The following is a 23,759-nucleotide window of genomic DNA, read 5'->3' as shown; positions in this document are numbered from 1 at the left end:
CCGTACGGTGCCGGGCAGCCAATGGGCGCGCTGCAATGCAGTCGGCAGGCGTACGCGCGGCGCTGACGTACCGGCGCGCCGGAAGTGGGGGGCGCAGCTCCGGACGGCGGGAGGATTTGGCGGCAGCGGCGGAGCGCAGCGGCAAACGCAGCACCATGAGCGTGCAACTGAGCGAGGGTGCCATCGCGGTGAGGGGCCAGTGCCGGTTTCTCGTGGTGTGGCGGGGGAGGGGAGATGGGCTGGGCTCGGCTCGGCTGGGCTCGGTCTTTGGGTGTGAAGGCTTAGTCGGGCCTGGGCCTGAGGAGAAGGGGCTTGGTACCGTGTCCGGCCCGGTCCTGAGGGGACAAACCAGGCCTGGAACTGAGCTCGGTGCTGGGAGGCAAGGAGGGCGCTGGTCGAGTCTAGCGGTGACGGTTATTCCCGCGTCTTTGGCCCTTCCATGGTAATTTCTCCTCACCAGTGGCTCTCGAAGTGTTCCTGAGTGAGGTGGTGGTACCTTTCTGAGGGTCTGTCTTTCTTTTTTCTAGGCGATAATGCAAGGGGAGAACGTCTGCAAGCCCGTGCTGCAAGTAATTGTGAGTACTCTCCGCTACCTCTTGTGCTAGTGCATTAGTGACTGCATGTGCTTCCACGTGGGTTTCCGAGTGCAGCCAAACTTCTCTGCAGAGGAGCTGAGCCAGGCTGATGCACTCTTAATTTTGTTCTACATGGTTTGGGCTATGTTTTTTATGTCAGTGCTCAAAAGAATAGGTAGATCACTTGCTAACGGTGTCACTTTATGGTTTTGAAGAGTTTCTGAACAAATGAGAGCTAATCTGTTGTTTCCCTGCAGAATACACGGGCTATAGCTACAGGAAACGGGCCACCACGTTACCGAGTGTTGATGAGTGATGGGGTTAACACACTTTCCTGTAAGTACAACAAGCTGCATTGAGATTTTTGCAAATGTTGAGGATACTAATGGTGCTAAAGTTTCCAGTCTAGTGTCTAAGGTGCAAAGTGTTGAAATGAGTATTGAAGGAGTTGTGGTTTGTATAAGGACCTCAGACTCTCAAGTGTGCACCTGTATTTTAAAGTAATTTAGCTTAATCTTTCTTTGACTTCTGTTCTGGCTATCACTGTGCTTTGAAGTTTGGGGAATAAATGCAGTATAGTTTATGCTCAGTTTTGGTGACTTTGTCAGCACTTACACTCTTTTCTATGTGTCTAACTAACTAAGCAGGTTTAGATCTAATGCAACACTAGATTGGCTGAAAGTTGGGGTCAGCCACGGCAGCCCCTTTTAAGGTTGGCATATGTTATTTGTTTCAATGTTTTTCTTCTGTTTCTGCAGCGTTCATGTTGGCAACACAGCTGAACTCTCTGGTGGAAGAGGAACGCTTATCAGCCCAATGTATTTGCCAGGTTAACAGATTCATTGTCAACAGCCTGAAAGATGGAAGGTATATATGCTTCTTTAAGTATGATCCTACAGAAAGGCAGCTGCACTAGTGGGTGCTCTGTCCCTTGTGACTAAGCAGAGGCCAAATGCTTTTGATTGGATTATCTGAAAATATTCAGTCTTTAGAGTGCAGGAGGGAAAGTGCACAGCACAAGCTATAGCAGAAATAAAAAAATTACAGAATGTGTCTGAAGTGGATTCAGAGATATCTACTACAGTGATTTAGTAATTAGATGTTTCCAGTTGGAATATTCCAAATTGTACAAAGCTTCATCCACTTAAAATTATCTGCTGTGGAAAAGAAACAGTGAAGATTTCTTGTTAGTTACGTGTTGTGGAATCTGGTCTTTTGTGAAAATTTGAGGGAAGGGAGGTAGGATACTGTAAAATGAGAAGGAAGCTGAGTGATTATAGAAAAACTGTGTGTCTAGGAAAATATGAGCTGAGGTTCGTGTTCTTTTCCAGCATTTTTGGGAGAGAATATAACTTTTTTGAGGCAGCAAGTATATTCTCTCTTGTAAAATATGGCATGCTTTTGATACTTTTAAAACACTAGTTTCAAGCCATTTTTTTTGTGCCCATTCAGCCTACTGTCAGCTGTCCTTGATGAAATGTGACACTGTTTCAAGCCTACTTGTACCTTGTGAGAGGGCTAAGTTCACAGTGAAGAGCTTTTGTCTTCCAGATCCCTTGTCCAAAGAACCAGCCCTTGATGGTTGGTTCTTTTATCTGCAACAAAGGATATCCAGAGTCTGATAAGCTTGCAGAGGCAGTGGAAATCTTTATTGCTGTCTGTTCTGTGTTTGTAGGAGAGTGGTTATACTGATGGATTTAAATGTTCTGAAAACTGCTGATAAGGTTGGTGGGAATATTGGCAATCCAGTGCCATACAATGAAGGTGAGTGTCCTCTGTAAACAAATACCTTTCTGAACAGACTGTCTGTTATGATAGCTTTTCACTGTCTGTCTTTCTTGCTTGAAAAGAAGCAATCAGACATGTTCAGCTTTCTTATACCTGGAAGTGATGTCCGGATCTTGACAATCCTTTCTATTTGTGTTACACAAAGTGGGTTTGTTCATATTTTAATAAACTACACCATTGCTGAAGCTTCAGTCTCTACATCGTATTGGGAAGTATCTATACCTTATGATAACATCGACAGGTTTTTATTATATGTTAGTGGTCTCTACGTAGAGTTCCAGTAAGTATGCGGAAGCTATTCTATGTCTCCTCATAATGAGTAATCAAATAGATTGTAATTTCTTCTGTCTGGAAAGAAAACAGCAGGAGGAAGATGTAATAATGATCTGTGAAAGTATAAGATGGCATGGAGGGGATGAATAAAGAATGATGAATCTCACTTTCTCTTCTATGTTCATTTGATGCTCTTTAGTTCTCATATTGTCAGGTAGTGGTTTTAAAACAAAGGCTGTACTGCACCCCCAAACAGTGCATAGTTAAATTACAGAATTTGTTGAGGTAGGTGCCAAAAATTGGCACAGGTTCAAAAAGCAATTAGATGTGAAAGAAAAATCCATTAAAGGCTGTTAAACATAACAATACATCCTCTGCATGAATGTTAGGTTCAGGAAGCACTAAAACTTAGATTGCTTGAACTACATAGATGAGAGACTGCTATGAAAACACAGCCAGCATACAGACTTCCCTAAGCACCCGTTCCAACCCAGTCATCTAAAAATGATGATGCGCTGAGTGGACCTTAATCTGACCTTTTATTTTTATTATGTTGCGTAAGTAACCATTTCATGTGCTGAGCTTACAGTTCTGAGGCAAACATTTTTTGACTTAATACATATTTTTCTCCCCTGGGGTACGTTCAACAGTATGTTCTATTCTTCCAGGTCTGATTTTTTAAAAAAGAGAGAGGTTGATAAGCACTTAAAGAAAATATTTTAACAGCTCTGTCTTGATGTATATACAGATAATGGATAAAATTTAATAGCAAATAGCTCTTCTTGAAGACTTTTTTTTTTTTTTTTTTTTTGGCTGGTGGAAGTGAATTAATATATTTTTGTTACTAAGGGACCGTGCATTAATGACAACAATTTTCTGTAGGATATTTGGGACAAACAGTGGTGGTAGGTACACTGCCATTCTGCTTTAAAACCTACTTTGCGAATTGAAGCAGAAATTAGACTTCATTGCAAAAGCAAAGTCATCTTTCTTCATTAACTTTTCTTTTTCCTAGGGAATTAGAGGGGCGTTTGTTAAATGAGCCTAAAGAATCCTTTGTTCCTTTGATAGTTACTTAGCTAATTGCTGTTTAAAAAATGTGTTGACATCTCAGATTTTATGGTTTAATCCCACAGTTGCTGTAGAGACCAAGATTTTCAGAATAGCTATTGAGCAGACTGTTTTTTGCCTCTCTCCCATTTCCCTTGCTTATGTGATACTAGAGTTTGTGAACTATAGTGTGTTTCAGTTATCATATTGTTGCTTGGAAACGACTGGGAATGTGGTATCTTTTAGAACTGAACTGAAAATATACCTTTAAGACTATAAATTCTGGTAAAATTGTCATTACTTTGATCAAAGTTTTGTTCTTCATTTGGACTTACAAAAGTATTCAGCAATGATTTCTTCAAATCTAAATGCTTTTGGAGATGTTACAGGTCTATGATTGTAGTAAGTGTGGTCTTGTGCTAGGTAGTTAACAGATACCAAATTTGATGTGATGTACACTTCATTTTAACACTGACGTTATTCTGCAGGCTTCATACTCTTTTTATTTGATGCTAAATAAGGTGTCAGTTACAAAAGATGGTAATGATTTACATTAAGTATACTTAACCCAGCTTTTCTGCTCTGCAGGCTGCCCGATTTGTCATGAAGGCCGTGATAAAATGGCAGAGGTGTATTTCAAGTTGCAAATTCATTTAAATTCCTGTATTTATTGAGAGATTGTATTTTTGAGGAACACCCAGCTAATGCAGAATGAGTATCTAAGAGCACTTTGTGGAAAAAGTTCAGGTATTTTAAAAAGAGGGTTTAGTCCTACTTTTTGAAATCCAGATTTCAAGTTATTAGACCTAGGATTGAGGGACAGTCTTTTCTAGACCGTAATACCACAGTAGGACCCGGGGAGTGAGAAGCTGCCTTTTGGCCACTTTTCACTTGAGCAGTAGGTGGTTAATCTGCCTAACAAGGAAGCCGGAGACACAAGCTTCTTAATACATGTCATAAAAACTTTACAGGCAGCATTTCATAATAGTATCAAAAATTAAGATTGAGCAGTTTACCATCTAGTTTTCAACAAGAACTAATGTTATTACTGTCATTAATCTCATTCAAATTAGTTTGATGCTGGACTTTCTTCTTACTATGACAATTACTTGCTACTTATGTCTTTAATCTTTCAATGTTGAAATGTTTTTATACTTACACATTCACTTGAACTCCTTATTCTTACCCTTCCCATCATTTTGATTTGGTGTGCATTCTTTCAAAATGCATTTTCTTCCTTCCTCTTCCCCTCCATGCTACTGTGCGGTTTTCTGTCACCATGGTACTACTGTAGCAATACCTCTGGGTAACGAATGATTGGAAGCAGAGAACCACTGTTAGATGGCTGTTACATTTGAGTGGGCTGTGTGGCTAGCTTTGGCCAAAGGTCTTGAGTTTAACTAACCCAGTATATGCAGCAGAAATGGATCAGGTATTTCAAGTGTTTTTTTTCAGCTTCCGCTAATAAAAACTAACAGTAAAAACCAGGCAGAGTCATCAGTTTTGTGAGCACCTTAATGATCTGTAGGCTACCAGTCACCAAAAAACATAGTTTAGGAGTCCCTAGACTCCACAAGTGAGAAAATTGGAGAGATATTTCTGCTACTTCTGTATTTGAACACATGCACAGATGTGTTAATATATTCTTAATCTGTTGAGAAACACCAGGCTATGTGTAGGCAGCCATTAAAATGTGAATTTGTGTTTCATAATACACAAGTGTTCTAATATATGCGACAGTCTTTTGTTTGGTTTTTGGCGATGTTTGTTTGTTGTTTTTTTTTTAATTAAGAAGTCCTAGGGAAAAAAAGTATTTGAACAAAAGTAGCAAGGAAGTCTCTTGCTGTTTCATATGTGCATGCCTGTTCTTCTTGAATATTCTGCCCCTGACCAGACATATTTTTGTCTTAATGTGTTTTATTGCGTTTTTTTTCCTTCTTCCCTTCCACAAAATGAATTTGGGGTGTTGAGCACTGACCCTGACTGGGGTCCTCGGAGTACCTGAGGCAGCTGAGCAAGGGTGAAATCTGGCTTCTCCATCTAGTGGATTCTGCAGTAAATACACATTGCTGTTTGACGTCACTGTTGCCAGGGAGACTGCTGTCACCAGTTCACCGATGTGACTCTACTGCGGCAAGTTAGAGGAGCAGATTGGGTTTTGTGCAAGGACCTTATTTTGGATTAAAAATAACCAGAGGGTTACCTCTGTAGACTACACAACATCAGGCGACACTAAACCTCCTTGTGTTGCTTCTGCTCCTTTACTTTAGTTCTGTGTGATCCTTTCTTGCCCTTCTGTTCTGAGATTCTCTGCTTCTGTTGCTCATGATGCTTATGGGCTTGGTCTGGCCTTCTTTTCCATTTTCTCTGACCATCTTCCTCCTCACATCCCAAATTATAGACACTTTGCCTGCTCAGGCCTAGGACTTCTTGCAAACCGATGGTTTGAGAATTAGTTGTGTTCAAAAAGACAAATATGTTGGATATTTTCTCATCTGGAGGCAAGATATGATAGGATAATTATTCTGCAAAGGAATTCAGATTTTTTGAATGGGAGATTAGTGTTTTAATGTACTATTTTTCTAGATAATGTTACTCTGCTTTTTCTCTTGTAATTTGTCATCAATGTAAGGCAAGTAAAAGCCCTGGAATCTAAAAAAAGCCATAAATGCATGATATGTACTTATTATGGCATCACTTTGCTCCCTAAGCAATATATTGCTGTGTCCCAAGAGGGACCCAGATGAATGCTGAGATGATGACTCCATCACCCCCACATTAAATATCTTCATATTTTGGAAATAGAAGGTGTTTTCTTTGTCTTGTGTTAACTTCAGATTTGATTTTTACCCAGTGGGTTTTGGCCCTGTCTGAGCTTTAAGAGGGAATTCTCCTACAGATTTTTATCTTAGCTGCTAGGTAGTAGCAGAAACTACCTGTCAGAGCAATACAAGCCTATAAAAACTGAGAGGTTGTCAAGATTACTTCAGTGCTGTCCTTTTAAATAACTGTCAACTCTGAATTCTTTCAAAGTAGAAAGCAGCTGCTTGAGGAAAGATATCTGACTGGAATTCCTCCATGGTAATACTGTTCAACAGAGAGCTTGCTACTGCTGTCCTGTAACACCTGAATTTTAGCTTGTGTTCTGTGTGTTTTAAATTATTTTTTTCATGCAAGCCTTATTTCCTAATAAGGCTTAAGCATAGTTTTAATTACTGTGCTCCCTACTGTACTATATGGTCTCTTTCCATCTGATTACCAGGGCAAGGGCAGCAACGTTCTTCAGCTCCAGCAGCAAATCCAGCACCCAGCAAACCACAGCAACAAAACGGCAGTTTGTCAGTAGCAGGTAAGAGTAATCGTGGGCAGGAATTTTGGTTTGCATTTCTGCATTGCAAAGCTACAGCTTACATTTCAAAAAGATCCTTTCTCTAATGGTGTTGCACAAGAAACACTCTTAATGACTAATCCATAGCTTGACAAGGTGAATTCTCTCAAGAGGCTGCTGTACGCTTGCATTTAATGGTGAATTTTTAAAATTCACCGCCTTCACTCTTCTTCCCCAAGGAAACAAAGATAGGAAACAACTTTGACAAAGCAGTGTAAACTGAACATTTCCTCTGATGCAGTTTTGCATTCTTGAAACAGCGCTCTGTGGACACCCGAGCAGGCTAGTTTGGAGCTGGCCAGGTGTGTTATTGATGCTGGGATATTGAGACCAAACAGTTTAGGTGGCGCAGGACTGAAACTATTTGGTAGTACATCTATAAATACGGCTTATTGGTCAAGACTTTACATAGTGAAATACTGAAAAAGACAGTCAACTTAAAATGTCAGCCTGTAGACTTTTTTGGAAGCAACAAAGTTGTCATTCCTAGCTCTTGGTACTGTTTTAACTTCTCTGTTTCTTTACTCCTGTGTTTAAGAAGTACTTTGAAATAGTAAAATTTTGGCCCTTGCTTACTGCATCAGAAAACAAACTTTTCCTTCCCGTACTTAAAGCTGATCATAAGACTTCTATGCTTATACATTGACAAGATTCAGTTTAAAATTAGTAGTGTTGCTTTGTGTCAGGAAATTATTTGATTGTGGGGTACTGTTCCTCAGTTGTTCCCCCAGATGGTGTAGATCTAAAGCTCGATGTGCCGTATTTTAGAGAATTTACTGCTAACTAGTTGTTTCCCACTTGGACCGTATTTAAGTGACTGACTGGACACATCTCTGTTTCCAGTGCAAGTGCTCTAAAGATTTGAAAGTGTCTCTTCTGCATCAGTGTGCAGCCTAGAAAATACTTGTGGCCAAGAGCAGAAGTGATTCAATGAACATTTAGCCATTCTGTGGTGCCCACAGAGCCCAGTGAATACAGCTTTAAGTGTCTATTCCATGGCAAGTGTAGTGTAACTTTTCCCGCCGTGCTGTGGGGAGCTGCGTAGAAGGCAGAGTTTTGCCTGACTTTGCACTGTGGGTTGGGTTTAACCTGGCTTTTGACTGCAAGGCTGAAATCCTTTGTGCTTTATTGTGGTTTTTGAAAGGTCCTGCTGCTGTCAAGTACCACGCTCCCTCAAACCAGTTTGGTAAAGCGAGCACTCCCAGCTCAATGAAGACACCAGGGGGATCACAGGCCAAAGTAGTGCCGATTGCCAGCTTGAACCCATACCAATCTAAGTGAGTTATCATGGTTTGCCAGGTATTATTCAATATCACGGGCATGAGGGAACAATAGCTTCTTTTTGCTTTCTAGTGTATGAATCTCTGTCTAATCATTCTTTGAGTTCTTTTGGCTTTATTGGTTCACTTCAAACAAACAAAACCACCCAGAGAAACAAACAAACAAAACCTCCATAGAAACATCTGTAGGGGGGTTGCTTCTTTTGTTTTGTTTCTTGTTTGCATTTTTGTTTTGGTTTGGTTTTTTGGAGTTGGGGGTTTTTTTCTTACCTTTTTTTTTTCTTTCATTATTTCATAAACATTCCAGCAAGCTGAGATTTGCCTTTGCATTGTCTTGGTGAAGTTACCCTGCTGAGCTTGATAGGTTTTTAATATTGGAGTTGAAAATCAATTGACTTTTGGTGTTTTTTTTCCTAAAGCAAGCTTCTTTTTGGTAACGTAATGACAAAACAGCTCACTAAGCTATTCACTTTGGCTACTGTTCTGTTGAAAAGCATGAGGATGTAATTATTTCGTGAATGACATTTTTAAATTATGCAAACTGATTTGATTACCTAAGTTAAACATGAGTCCTGTAATTGAGCTCTTGAGTTCTAGCAGGGCTTTTCAGAACAGGCAAACTGCTCTATGAGAAATGTACTTTAGAAGAGTAAAAGTTTTGAGGCCTGCTTCTGTGCAGAAGGATGTTCGCTACTGTTATCATACTAGATGCTTCATCCTTGGTGCTTTCTGAACGACTTTCTGCCTTTGATGGTCTTGGCAAATTAAAACAGGAAGCAACAGAAAACTGGGTGGGATTGCTGAGGTGCAGTGGGAAGGTTCTGGCTTTTAAATAGTGACATTCCAGTTCCAAAGGTTTGTCAATTCAATCTCTGCTTTAAAAAAGAAAAAAAAAAAGACATGGAACAGTGATGCTGTTTATCTCCCCACCCCCTGATTTCAGGTGGACCATTTGTGCTCGTGTTACCCAAAAAGGCCAGATCCGCACATGGAGCAACTCCCGCGGTGAAGGAAAGCTCTTTTCTGTAGAGCTAGTTGATGAAAGTGTAAGTGTCATATGTTGAGAAAAAGATAATGTATGCCAGATGCTGATGAACCTTTCATAAAGACAGAATAGAGGAAATAAAGTGTGTTATAGGAAATGTTTTTTTTATTACGACTGAAACTTGTATTCCTGTATTCATTAAGCTGAGCATCAACAACCCAGTTTTTATCCAGAATGAAGTCTTAAATGTATGGCATTACTGATTATTTTTCATCGGAGTCTGTAGTGTGTGACTGAATTTTTGCAGCTTCAAAATGTAGTTGTTCATGGAAACTGACAACCTAATACTGAGGTTTGTGGTGGTTTCCTGTAGATTGAGTGAGGTCTTATCCTTGCTTAGATACCTGCTACAAAAAGAGGAGTGATAGAAGCATTGCCTCCAAGTTATAAGCTTTCATTTTCATGAGGAAATTGGTGTACAAATTATTGTAATACTAGGAAATTTCATCTGTGGTTTGTTTGGAGAATGGTATCTGATTAATCTAACTAAACTTGCAGTTTGTCAAACCTCTTACCAAATTACAGCCTTCTGTCGTGAAAACAAACGATTCTGCTAGATTATGTTTAGTATAAAATGCGAGGTTAATAATGTAACATGTTGTTACCAGCCATTTGTTTTCTCTGCATACTGTCTGTATTGAAATTTTTTTAAAAACTGTTTATATCTAATGAGTTTATAATTGTTGTTAATTCGTACTTAAAGACCTGACATCATGTGTGAGTGGGGGATACATCACAATATACTGTGTGCTAACTTGTGGATTTTTTCTTTGCATGTAATGGCAATTAATGCTAGCTTTATAAATATCTTTTCAGAGGTGTATATAGGATATATGTAGTTCTTATGCATTTAATTGTGGAATTCTAGATATACTAATGAGACTTGAATATGTGATTTGATGGTCAGGTGTAGAAAATGTCATTTTAGCTATAACTACAAATGCAAAGAGAATGTTGTTTGTTTCTCACATGCCTGGAGCTAGCCTGGCAGACCCTGCTGTGTCTGTAGAACTGATGCCACTTAACATTGCAAAGATTTCTTTTTATTTTTTTTTTTTCATGCTGAATTTCAGTTCTGACCAGCTCTCCTATTTTCCTGCAGGGTGAGATTAGAGCTACTGCATTCAATGATCAAGCAGACAAGTTCTTTCCACTCATTGAATTGAACAAGGTATAGTAGCATTGTGCTTTCATAGACTAACAAGAGCTAGAAAAGAGGAACTTCAGCATAGCAAGGATTTTTAAAGGTGAACACAATCTATTTTCTCTGTTTGACTTCTGATAATATCCTTTGTTTCATTGTTTTCTCCTGTAGGTATATTATTTTACCAAAGGCAATTTGAAGACTGCTAACAAGCAATATACAGCTGTTAAGAATGACTATGAGATTACATTCACTAATGAGACTTCAGTTGTGCCCTGTGATGATGCCCAGCATCTTCCATCTGTTCAGTTTGAGTTTGTATCTATCTCTGACTTGGAGAACACACCTAAGGACTCGATTGTTGGTCAGTCTAACTAGCAAAATGGCAGGCTCAAAAGCTTTGCAGTTTTACTTTTATATCCTGAATACTGGGGAGGTAGTGAGCATACAATGCTTCAAGTGTTGGGATCTCTTGAATGAAGTTATCCATTGGTTGCCGTTAAAAATACCGCGGGTAGCTTTCCTGTTAAGGTGTCTTTGTCCTGTTCTGCTAACAACATATAATGATTTTTCTTCAAACTTGTGCTTCAAATTGTACTATGATCATTGTTTTCCACAGAAGAGGGCTGATAGAACAATGTCCTTGCTCAGCACGTGTGCATTTCATACCTTCTGTGGTCTTGCTTTCTTTCACTATCTAATTATCTCTGTAGTGATTTTGGCATAATTCGTTGCATCCCAGTCCAAGCTGCATGACTGTTTTGGCTTGCTTTGTGAAGTATTGGAGGTTTGTTTTTCTGTAATTTGCTGGGCAGAGTACTCCGGAAAAATCAGAGGCTTGGGTGGGGGCGAGGGTTCTCAGGTTTCACAGGCACAAGATGCCTGTGATTCAGAGGCATTCAGCTAGGAATTTTAAAGGTAGATCTGTAATATTTAAAAAATGGTATATTTTTAGGGAGTGCAAAGGGGATTGCGTTAGCTCTTACTACCCAAACATGCAGACCCATCTAAGTTGCAGCTTATAGTCGTGGGGCTACAGTGAAGGCACTAGCCTGTTGCTTCATTTTGTTAGTCACTTTTAAACCCCTTGCTTGAGAGACTTGTGCTTAAACAGCAAGTGTGTTACAGAATCGAGGCTGAAGTCATTTGACAGAATGTGATGGGAAAAGATAGTACAATGCCTTGATCTTGCTAATGTGGTGAGGCTTGCATTCATGAATATCTTAATGAATTCATCAACAAAATTAAAGCGCTGAAGAGTTCTGTAGTGGAGCATTCCTACCATAATACACTTAATTTCCATATCAGATTTGATTTGAATAAGGAGCTAGGATACAAGGTAAAAATCTGACAGTAGGTTTGAATTCTTCTCTTATGATCTTGTATTCCCCAACTGTGACCCTTGAGTAACTCTAAATTGTAACTGTTTTTCAGATGTAATTGGGATTTGTAAGAGCTATGAAGATGTCACTAAAATTACAGTGAAAGCTAACAATAGGGAGGTATCAAAGAGGAACGTGCATCTGATGGATACATCAGGGAAACTGGTGACAGCTACGCTATGGGGAAATGAGGTATGTGCTCTCTTACCTGTTCTTAAGCAAAGGTTCCTTTGTGTAGGGTGAGGAACTGAGTGTGCTCTTGTCATCTGAGATGGGCATAGCACTGAGACAGAGTCCGGGGTGTTCAAGGATCAGGGGCAGAAAGAAGGTGAAGGACTGTCTGGTTGCATTCAGGTGTGATGTTCTTAACCTTTCTCTGACAAACTGCTGACATGATCTGACTAATGTGTTCTGAACAACTGCAGACATTATGTCTCAAACCCAAAGACTGAAGATAACAGTCTTCTGGTTTAGGAAAAGATACGAGTTGCAGTTTGATTATGGAAAAGCCCAGTGGCTACAGCTGTCTCATTTGACATGAATTTTATTTGTAAGGTGGGATACATGTTACCTTGCATAAATTGCTACTTAACTAGGGGGTTGAGAGGCTGTATCTCAGACTAGGAGTTTAAAGCATCAGAACCTTGGAGCTGAAAGTTTGAGTAGCTGCAGTAAACTGTTTCTGTATCCTTTTAACAGGCTACTTTGTTTTCCACTGATGTTGTAGATACTTAGGGATTTATGTTCCAGTATATAAAATGGGAGTGATCCTACCAGCTTGACAGTGATGCTTTATGGCTAAATGATCAAGTGCACTGATATTGTAGGTAGCTAAACACCATTAACCATCTGCTGATATAAATGAAATAAACCAAAGCTCAATATCACAAAGTTTTGAGGTTGCACCAAGTTGTTATAGGAGACGCTACTGGTAATCAATTCCTGGCATAACTCTTCCTGCAGAGATCAGGGTCTGCATTTTACAAAGTTAATCTGCTTGCTTGCTTGTAGAATAGACACAACAACAAGCGTGGAGGGGATGTGACGTATGGCTTGCAGCTGGCACAGTTAGGGTTAGGATCTCTGTCTCCTTTGTAACAGTCATTGCCCTAACTGCTGGGATGTTTTGTGTTCTGTTTGCATCTCATGGATACAGTGAATGCTACTGCTAACTCTAGCTTGTTTGTAATCTAAGCACACGATCCTCCCCTTGCTTGCTAGGTGGTGTGGGGTCCAGAAAATCTATACCTTTCAAAATCTCTCTCATGCCAACAGGTTCTTTGTTAGTGTCAGACTTTACTCAAATAACAAACTGATGTCAACTGAACAGCATTAAAGCAGCTTTATGAGATTAAAAACGGAAAATGGAAAGAAAGTTGAGGGAAAGTGTTTGGTCAGCATACGTATGCTTCTTGTAGTAGTATTTGTAGTAGTTGTTGAAGTAGTAGAATAAACATGAATGGCTCAGTCAAGCCAAGTGAGTTATTTCATTTTCTGAAGAGTCTAATCCGACCAAATAATTTCTCCTGTTCAGAGAAACCCCCGTTCCTATAACCAGTCTCCCTTTCTAAAATCCTTGTGTAAAACTCCTGGTGGAGGGGACCCATCGTTCCCCCAACCCCCTGCCCAAAGTAGTGGTGTGACTTAACGATTCTCTGGGCCCACAAAAAATGGGCTGTTGGGATTAGAGCTTTAATTGTTAGCTGCCTTTTCTTAAGCTCCTAGTGATACTGTTTAAAGCCTTACCTTCTAAATACAGTGAGACAGTTTGATTCGGGTTTAGTCCCTTGTCATGTTCTGTGAATTATGACGGCAAGCTCGGTACTTGTACCATAGTGTGCTACTAATGTTTTCTGTTTTTCGTACATGCAGGCTGAACAGTTTGATGGTTCTAGACAACCTGTGATAGCCATCAAAGGAGCCAGAGTCTCTGATTTTGGTGGTAGAAGCCTGTCTGTCCTGTCCTCGAGTACAGTTGTTATCAACCCTGATAGCCCAGAGGCTTTTAAGCTCCGAGGATGGTATGATTGTGTGTTTATGTTGATTCATTCCAGCCTGCTGTGCTTTTTTGTTCTGTTTTGTTCTGTTCCTCTGTGCTTGAGCAGTCTATATAGTACTGAAGAAAGGTAGCAGAGGATATAGATTCCAAGGTTATAGAAACTTCTCTTCCTTGAAAGCACTAGACCCTGAAAGGCTGTCCTCTTAAGTTGTTCAATTCAAAAACTTATAATTCCATGACAGACCTTGAAAAATTGAAATAGGAGTAGTGCATGCTGACCCAAAGCCTTGGAAGGCAGCATGAAATCAGACTTGACCAGCTTCACTTTCTGAGGCATGATCTGAGAGAACAATATTTTTTTCACAGGCTTTTTCCATTGTATGAAATCTGATATGCACTCTGTCAGTGTGGACTGGAGGAACTATGTTGATTTCTTCCAGTGTTTATTCCTTATCAGATATTTTTCAGATAGCAAAATAACATTTTTATTGTTGTCAGGAAAACAAAGTGATTTCTTGCTGGTTTATTGCTTCTGCTGTAGATGGTTGCTAAATTGTCTGCTATAACTACTAATAAAGGTAAGGCATGGCGTATGTACAAATAGGGTTAAGTGGTGACAGCATCAGATTTGTGAATCTTGGATTTTCAGGTTCTAGGTAAATCATCCAAACATGGATAAAATATAGTGGCATTCTGCATTTGTCATTGAGCTGTGGTTCTCCCGTACTTCAGACGGTTGTTGAAGATAAAATTGATTGTGGGTCTTAGCTATTACTGTCACACTTCAACTGAGTTCAGTTTTTGAGTCTGGTTGGTGTGTTTCTCAAATCACAAAAAACACCACAATGGGATGACAGTACAGCCGTTTGCTGAAAAGCTCTGCTTTCTTATTTTAACAGAGGAAGCATAATCTTTTCAATGCTATTTGCTTTTTCTTTCGAAGCTGCTGTGAAGATAATGGTACCATGTAATTTAATTTTAATTATGGAAATATCTTGATGCCCTTAAATCTTGTTATCTGACTGCCTTAAACAAGTATGCAGTGCGTGGTTTGACCACTAGCTGGCAAACAAATTGCAGTTATATAGAACAAAGCTGTCCTCCTTTTGTGGGTTTATAAAATACTGTGCTAATTAAGTCGGACTATTAACTTATTCTGAAATGCTATTTTTGTTTGCAATATACACAAATTACTGTAATTGTTTCCTTTGCAATCATTGATAAGAAATCCCTTGTATTAAGCACACAAAACTAAATGTAAGCTTTTGATAAGTCTGTATGGTCTGCTATGCAAAAATACAAGTGTATCTTTGTGGTTCCAGGTTTGACTCTGAGGGGCAGCTTCTGGAATGTACCTCAATCTCTGATGTGAGGGGTGGGCCAGCGTCTGGAGCAAATACCAATTGGAAAACTTTGTTTGAAGCCAAATCTGAGAACTTGGGACAAGGAGATAAGGTAAAGCATGGCCACTGATTGCAAGCCTTGTGTATTGGGGAGAAAATAAAAAGCTAGACTATATGCAGGCGTTCTGTTTATTGAAGTAGTCCGGTTGTTGAGCAGTATGTGCTTACTCTCTGAGAACTTCCACTATTAAATACTTTTTTTTTTTTTTTTAATAAATTCAAGCCTGTTGCTGGTGTTGGAACATGATGCTGTGTTTGCTGGATAATTCTAAGCCTTGTATAAATGGGGCAGGGGGGAGTTCATCCCAAAGATGTTCATATAAATAGCACAAAGTGTAACGGGAGGAGCAGGTACATTAGGAGGAAGTGGTTTTCAAGGGTGCACACTTGGTCAATAGAAAAGCTAGGAATAAAATTCAGGTCTCTAGCATTCCAGTCCAGTAACCCCTCTAGACTTATACTGCTTCTTGATTTATTTTTAAGTTATTTTTTTCCCAAACTTAAGTGCTAAGCCATTTGGGATACACAAGAACTTCTAAGGAAAAAAACTTTACCTTTACCTGTAATTGAGCTATTTTTTTGTGAGATTTTTTGCATGCTGCTTAAGCAACCTCTGTTTATCTGTTGAAAGACTTGACCATGCTCTTAAACCATTAGGATGATTATTTTATTATGGTGATTGGGTATTTTGTTCTGTAGGCCATAGTTTAATCAAATGCTTATCTGTAATACTACACAGTAGGCTTTCTGGTTTTTGTATTGCCTCCCAGAAGAAGCATAGGAAAGCGCAGAATCTTAATCCTGTGAAAAAGTAAAGATTTGAACAGACACAATGGAGAAGCAAATATGCTTTATCTAAAGAAAACCTAGCAATTGGAGTTTCCTGTAATGGAAACACAAAATAATCCTGCTGTAGGGGCTTTCTTTTAACGTAATGGAAGCTTGAAAATTATTGCAACAGAGGGGTTGATTTACAGTTTCCCAATAATCCTATAGCCGTTAAGCTTTCTAATCCTAAACATCCAAGTATGGGTGCCTTGCTTTGTAGTTAATTCAGAATTGGAAAACATTGAGTATTTTGAGGCTAATGTTGCACACTCACTCTCCTAGGCGGATTATTTTAGCTGTGTGGGCACAGTCGTACATCTGCGCAAAGAGAACTGTATGTACCAGGCATGTCCCTCTCAGGATTGCAATAAGAAAGTGATAGACCAACAAAATGGACTGTATCGTTGTGAAAAGTGTGATCGTGAATTCCCCAACTTCAAGTACCGCATGATGCTTCTGGTAAGTAAATGAATTAGAGGAGACTGTTTCATGCTGTTTTCCTTGTGTAGTCCAAATAGAAATCTTTGGAGAGAATGGGGTGTTAGAGTGCTGTTTCTCTGTTTGTGGTGCCTGTGGGTTAGGGGATATTTAAATGGCTTGTATGCTGTACCTGAGTGAGGAGGGATGTTTCATTGAGCTGATTAGCAGTTTGTTTTCCTAGTGCTCCAATTAAAAGCTTTTCTCTTTGCCAAAAAGTTGATGCTAGCTCAGTTGATTCTGGTTTCCAAGTGTACTATGCAGTGCAGAGTACAGATGGCCTACGCCTCTTCAGTAGTGAAGATAAACTGAAGTACAATGGCATTTCTGGAGAGCAGTAATTGCACTTTTACAGCTGCTACCTATATTTAGTACTTTTTTTTTTTTCCTTTTTCCTTTTTTCCTTTTTTTTTTTTTTATTGGTAGGTATTGTTCTGTCTCATGCTTTAATGGAGCTTGCTTCAGAAAGTTGTCTGGGGATTATTATTGTGATGCCCGCTTACACTATAAGCGTTCAACCTTCTGTTTTTACATTATAAGTTAAAGTTGTATCTGCTGCTTAGAAATGCTGTGCCAGGTGGGCATGCAGAGAGGAGGGAACTGTGCCTGCAGTCTCAGTAAAACATAAACTGCTTCTGAATAGTTCCTAGCAGATAACTTCTAGGAATGCATGAACTACTTTACATAGCAGAATCATTCTCATAGAATATAAAGGGGATACTGAGGGTACAATCAAGGCCTTCAGAACAGTGTGTCTTCTATTTTTCCCATTCCTAAATGTCAAAGCAGCCAGGAAATGCATATGAGGCTAGTACTTGATCTTCTTACTGCTCTGTCTTGCCCTTGAATGTTTCAATAGTTTCCTCATAACATAGTATTACCTCAGAACTTCAGCGTGAACACATGCATGCACAAAGTAAATGCAGTTTGCAGTCTCACTGGTGTCCCCCTTGGCGCTAGCTGTTCTGGGCTACCTGTTCTGCCTCACAGCTCATCAGCGACAGCAGAACAGACCTGAACATCCATCAGTATGTACCACTGTTATCTTGTTGGCCTTTTCCTGTGACACAGTGTACCGCCAATATTAACTTGAGTTGTTATTGTGATATTCTATGAAGCTTAAAAAAAAAAAAAAAAGGTAGAAGTCACTGCCTTCCACCCTCAGTGATGGAAAGTTCCTACACTACCTAGGGCTCTGATAATTACTGGAAACTTAAAACTCTCTATAGCTGTGAAATAAGACAGTACAAAAGAAACATTTCTGTCTTCCTTGGGGAATAGGCAACTGGATGAAATAAACTTTTGGTGTTTTGTTGGTTTTTAGGTGACCATTGCAGACTGCCTAGAATATCAGTGGGTGACTTGTTTCCAAGAGTCAGCAGAATTCATTCTTGGGCAAAACGCAAATTTCCTGGGAGAACTGAAGGAAAAGGTCAGTCAATTAGCTTATTGTATTTTTAATAAATGTCTAGAAGTTGAACTATGTTTCATGCATCTTGTTGTTGGGCTGCCCTGAAATTTCTTGCTTTTTTTTGATGCTCCTGGTAAGGAAGTACTTTTGTAAGGTCGATCTTGAAGCCACCTTGGAGAAAGACATAGGGTATGTGTGGAACACCAGTGCTGATCTGTCCCTGTGTGTGCCTGTATAGCACTCGTAAGCTAGCAGAGGTGGCAAAAGCAGTGAGTTATATTCATGTAGTTGCTGTGGTAATTAAGTGTTACTAAAACAAATACAAAAGTGCCATAAGAAAGGGATATTCTACTTCATTTGGCAAGAATTTCATCTTGACCATTCTCGGGGTGATAGGCCAGCTCAGGGGCCTGGCAGCCCAAGATTGTTCTCCAGATGTTGAACTTTACAAGTTCACAAATCATTGCTTCTCCCTAGTCTCAAGTTCTTGGCAGGGACTTGTTTACTCTCCTCAGGATTATTTTCCAGGGGCCATCTGCCTGGAGAAGAGAGATTTGCCTGGTTTCCCCCATGGTTTGCTCCCACAGTCAGTCTGTCTACCTCTGAGCTCTTTTGGCTGTTAAAAGCTGGAGATGAGCCTGTCCTTATCACCTGGACCTTGAGAGAGGGCTGATTACTTAACGATAGTATTACAGCCTTTAGAGGGCTGACAGCTTTAACACATGTTGACTCCAGTAAAAAGGACAGGCTGTTTTATCATTGCAGATTCTTCCAATCTAGGTACAAAAAACTGTTTTAGCCATGAATGCTAAGGACATTATTCCTAACGTGTTCCAAAAATTTGTTTACAAAACCCAAAAGTTCCAGAACACTTTGTATGTATCTTTGTAAGTAGGCAGGAAGCTTTTTGAACTAATATGTGTTAGCCCACTTCTGAAGGCTCTTTTTTTCCCCACCAAATATCATCAGAAACTCTGCGGGTCATATGAAAACCATGACTTGTAAAATGGCTTATTGGCAGAGATGCTTAAGTGATCTTTCTTTGACATATAAGAACAGTTTTTAAGGTGGTAAGTCATTAAACACTGACAGTATTTTCTTCGCTTTGCCACTACATGCTTCCCTGCTCATTTTCCTTTCTTCCAACCAACATAATCTTTTCTTGTTTTTCAGTTGTTTACTATGTAAAATCTATGTGGTTTTGTGATTTGTTGTTGGTTTTGTTTTTGGGTTTTTTTTAATGATGATATGAAAAGCATAGTAAGTTCTTGAATTGATATGAGCATTGCTGGGCTCCCAGGTTAAGGCTGGTTGATGCTAGGGCTCCATAGGTATAATAGTTGTTGGTTAACCCGTTGCTTGGCTGTGGAAGAGAAATGAAGCAGGAGGGGTTGTTGAGGTTGTAGTAGTCCTGGTTGTCCCGAGACACTATTGTAGACCTCATCTGCTTGTGCAAAGCAGGGCTAGTTTTCCTGTAACTTACGTACAAGCATGATTTTTGAAAAATTCCTGCACTTTGGCTGTTTAAGGTAAATGGCACAAAGCTTGTGGGTCTGGGATGCTAAGTTTTTGTGAGCTAAGAAGGCTGGCCACCTCTATTCTGTAGGAAGATGTATTGCTAGGGCATTCTAATTAATGTGCTTGCACTTTTGCATTTCCATTTTCAGACATTCTAAGTTTGTCAATATTTTCTTACTTCAGTCATGCTTAATTTCAGCTAGAGTTCAAACAAAATTTAAGTCACTTTTAATGCTGAAGAGAACTGGGTGAGGAAGGAGAGGTGGCAGATCCTATGTAACTGTACAAACATGTAATGTCTTTTGAAGAGCTGCCTAATGGAGATGGCTGAGGGTAGAAAATGGAACATAATATGGAATGAGCCCATGAGTGGGAATGCTTTGTGTTCCAGGAGAAGTTGGTTTTGATTTGACACTTTTATGAGCCTTTAAAAATGGTACTTGATGCATTTTCAGTAAGCTTTTCTTGGTGTTTTTTCTCTGAAGACCTGATGCAGTATCCTGTGAAGTTGGTGGGAGTCTTTCCACTGTTCACAGTATGTATTGAATTCACGTACAGCCAGTGACCATGCTAAGCATAGATATGTATGCAAGGTTTTTCATCTACTTCTCCACTGTGCTTGTTACCAAAGGAGGTAATGTAGGGTAGCAGTGACTGGTATACTAACAGCATTTTCCACTCACTAATGGTTAGCGTAGTTTGTGGCAGAGCTGAAAACAGAAGCCAAATGCTTTATTAAGCAAGTTTGCGTATCCTCTAATCCATACGACAGTCAGAAGAAGGGGGTTTTAATATTCAGGCAGGATATTCCTAAATTTTGCAGTCTCTGAAACTAGCTACTTCTGTTCACCTTCATTTGTTGTGCTTTTGTAAACCTTAGGAGAATCACTGTGTAGGGTAAAATAGTGCTGCGCGCATTTAAAAACAGCAGATGTAACACTTGGAATATGAGTGAAACTGAGGTGGGTTCAATTCCAGATCAGATGCTCTATCTGCTGCTGGAGTGACTGATCAAGTCAAGTGCATCTGGTAGATAAATGGATAATAATTACTTGTCGGTATCATGGTGCTGCAGAGTTTTTGTGGAATGTCAGCAAAGGTTTTTACGACTAATTTTTACAAAAATAAACTTTTTCCACAGTCTCCAACTTGTCTGCTTCTTTTCTACTGTTTTGACAAATTGTCTGTTATAAATGATGATGATGTTTGGTGTTCATATGGTAATTAGAAGCAGCTTATGTTATAAATATGACAGAGTCTTCTAATGGTTACAAAAGCATGTTCAAATCATGCATCCAATTTTTTGTAGAACATCCTCTTAAATGGGTCTGTGTCAGGATGTGAAGTATATGTACAGCCTTGACAGGTAAGCAGAGAAACAGAATGCCTAGTGAAACAATTAATAGGGAAGTAGTTAACTCTGTCAGCGCCTGTGGTCATAGCAGAACACCAGAATTAGCCAGTTAAGCAGCATGAGAGAATCTCATGTAGATTTATGGTATTTTCATTCTGTACACTTGGTTGCAGATTCAGTGCGACTGTACATTGCTTTGTTTATGTGGCTAAAAATTTTCAGCTTGAGTTAGTTTTTCTTAAAAACTTGAAGTTATGGTTTTGGTATCTAAAAGTCGATGGAAGATTCAGCTCTGCCTTACATGATCCAGTTAATTCCACTGTTTTGCCAACATCAGCAAAAGATGAGCTGTTCTGAAAGTTCATAGTGCTACTGGAAGCCTGGATTGTCTGCAGCTGATACCTGTCTTTGTCCTTCTCACAGAATGAGCAGGCATTTGAGGAAGTGTTCCAAAACGCAAACTTCAACACGTATGAGTTCAGGATCAGAGTAAAACTGGAGACTTACAACGTAAGTATCCCCTAAAAGGCAAATAATGTTGCATGTGTGTATTGTATTTTGACTTGTCTCTGTAGGAGGTGGCTTCCTCCTCTTATGTTTGTGGGGAGAAGCTTCTGAAGGTGCTTGCTAACAGCAGTTAAAAGTTTCCAAAGGTACTTGGTCACACAAAATACCAAGTCTTGAGCAGTGAAGGAGGGATCTGCTGTCATTAACACTGCTCCCTCCCAGGTTCATCAAGCCTGGCTTGTTTCAAATGGAAAAATAGCAGCTCTGGGAGTCATGTTTGCATTCCCAGCTAACCTTGATACCAAGAGCAGTAAGTTATTGGGGCAGAAGGAGATTAAAACCAAATGCATGGTGTGCTTAGCATTCTTCTTTTACATGCCATATTTCTGTTTCACAGGATGAATCTCGTATTAAGGCTACAGCAGTGGACGTCAAACCTGTGAACTACAAAGAGTACAGCAAGAGATTGATTGCAAGCATCAGGAGAAATGCTCAGCTAGGATGAGGAGGCTGCTACAGACTGAAGTTAGGACTTCCAGGGAAAAACTCAATATATGCTATTATATGGGCTTCCCCGCCCCGCCCCCTTTGGTGTGTGACAATTTGGCATTAGTTACACTGTGCATGATAGTCCAGTGTAGTGGGCTATGAGTGATTTAATGCATTTCTGAAGATAGGCCCCTGGTAGTTAAGAGTGCACTCTAATGGCAATGATATTGTAGACTGTTGTGGTCTATTAAGCTGTCACAGCTCTAAAGAGGAATCTCTAGACAGATTGCCAGGGTCTTTAGACAAACCATTCAGAATGTCTGAAGTAACTTTGCTTTCTTACTGTATGTAAAGCTGAATTATATAACCATTGTGTCGTCTTCGCAAGAAAGTAGTGACAACCTTGACACCTTGACTTGTTCAGCAGAGGGTAGGAGGAAGAGTGTCATACAGCTTTCAGATCTGGACGAAGGAGAACAGGTCTATTAGCGCAAGTTAGTTCCTTTCCATAGAATTCAAAGGCTTTCTCTTTCCACAGGTGCCATGCAGTTGTTAATGCTTGGAATGGCAATTTGGTAGAATTATTAATCAAAGACATATCTCTTATATCTGAAGAATATCCTTCCTTCAGGGTTTAATAGACTGAGTCAGATGGGTCTGATATTAATCAAAATTGTCTCTTCTGAAGAAGGCAGATAAGCATTGACTCTCCATCCCCCAGGGAAATCTAGGCAACTACAAAGCATTGCTTTAGTTTTCTCTTCAATTAATACTATGGATTTTTGACTGATTTTTTTTTTCTTTAGCTCACATTTCTTGCCTATACATATTTTGTGTGTTTGTATGTTCAGTTTCTTTGAGTTTATTTGTAATGTTATTAATCAGAAACAGGTCTTCAGATGGGGGGAGCTTTGTTTCAATAAACACTGTTTAATTCCTGTGTAGTGAATTTTGCTTTCCTTGAACACGAAAGCCTTCTCATTACTGGAAAGCAATTAATTAGCTTTCATAATAATCATTCACTTGGGGGAGATGTTACCTTATTACAGACTGTAAGGTTAGACTGAAGAATGGAGACTTCCTTGCCTGATGTTAACAGCATGGAAATGCAGTGATATTTTCACCATTTCTGTGCCTGAGAATGCTGATGAGCTGGCACTTCTGGGATTTTTATTGACGTTTACACAGCAGTCTAAAACTAACCAGGCTTTGAGATTTGTTCAGACATAGAGCTAGTACAGAAAACAGTAATTATGCTACTGGGCTTTTCAGTCAGCAGAGCATGCTAGCTCTGTGTGCTCCTAATCACATTAATTATGTGTTCCCTGGCTGCAGCTCACAGCTTGGCATTTGCTGCACAGCTCCAAGCATCCAGGCAATACTGCAGTGGGTCTCTGGTAGCAAAACTGAGACTTATTTATTTATTTTGCTCTGTAGAGCACTCTTTCTTCATGTATTCAGTTGGTACCCTTTATTTCCCATGACTTCCTGTTTGTCATCTTGAATCTTTATGTTTAAGAACTGTAAGTGCCGTTTCCATTGATGGAGATGAAGGACATTATTCTGGGCCCATGAATTGCACAAACAACCTCTTCCTCTTTTTTGGATTGAGGATCGTGACTGGATTCTTCTGCTGATATCTTGCATTTTTTTTTTATTGAAGCATTTGTCTCCTCTGACCTTGTTTATAAAGTGTTGACTAGAAAATTACAGTCTTCAGCAGAGTTCTGGATTGACAAATGGTAGGTTAGCAGTGATAATCTATCTTTCCAATCTACTAACCAGTCTTTTAGTTCTGCTCCTCCCTTCCTGTCCCTCCTTCCCTGTTTGAGGGGACTGGGAACAAGT

The 23,759-nt window shown here is 39.6% G+C and overlaps 1 protein-coding gene across 1 annotated transcript; it reads left to right on the top strand.

Annotated features, from left to right (window-relative positions):
• The first annotated feature begins 67 nt into the window (after positions 1–67).
• On the top strand, positions 68–22,855 carry RPA1 (replication protein A1). The gene is made up of 17 exons (XM_037374396.1): positions 68–188; positions 528–575; positions 833–911; positions 1,334–1,442; positions 2,251–2,339; positions 6,949–7,035; positions 8,219–8,351; positions 9,298–9,400; positions 10,502–10,570; positions 10,715–10,907; positions 11,978–12,117; positions 13,798–13,946; positions 15,247–15,379; positions 16,438–16,614; positions 17,957–18,064; positions 21,339–21,425; positions 21,820–22,855. The coding sequence occupies exons 1-17, from the start codon at positions 156–158 to the stop codon at positions 21,925–21,927; spliced, it is 1,845 nt and encodes a 614-aa protein (XP_037230293.1). The 5' UTR covers positions 68–155; the 3' UTR covers positions 21,928–22,855.
• Positions 22,856–23,759: the final 904 nt, after the last annotated feature.

Source organism: Falco rusticolus, chromosome 1 (assembly GCF_015220075.1).
Source record: "Falco rusticolus isolate bFalRus1 chromosome 1, bFalRus1.pri, whole genome shotgun sequence".
Classification (NCBI taxonomy): domain Eukaryota; kingdom Metazoa; phylum Chordata; class Aves; order Falconiformes; family Falconidae; genus Falco; species Falco rusticolus.
This window is presented reverse-complemented; position numbering and strand designations above follow the sequence as displayed.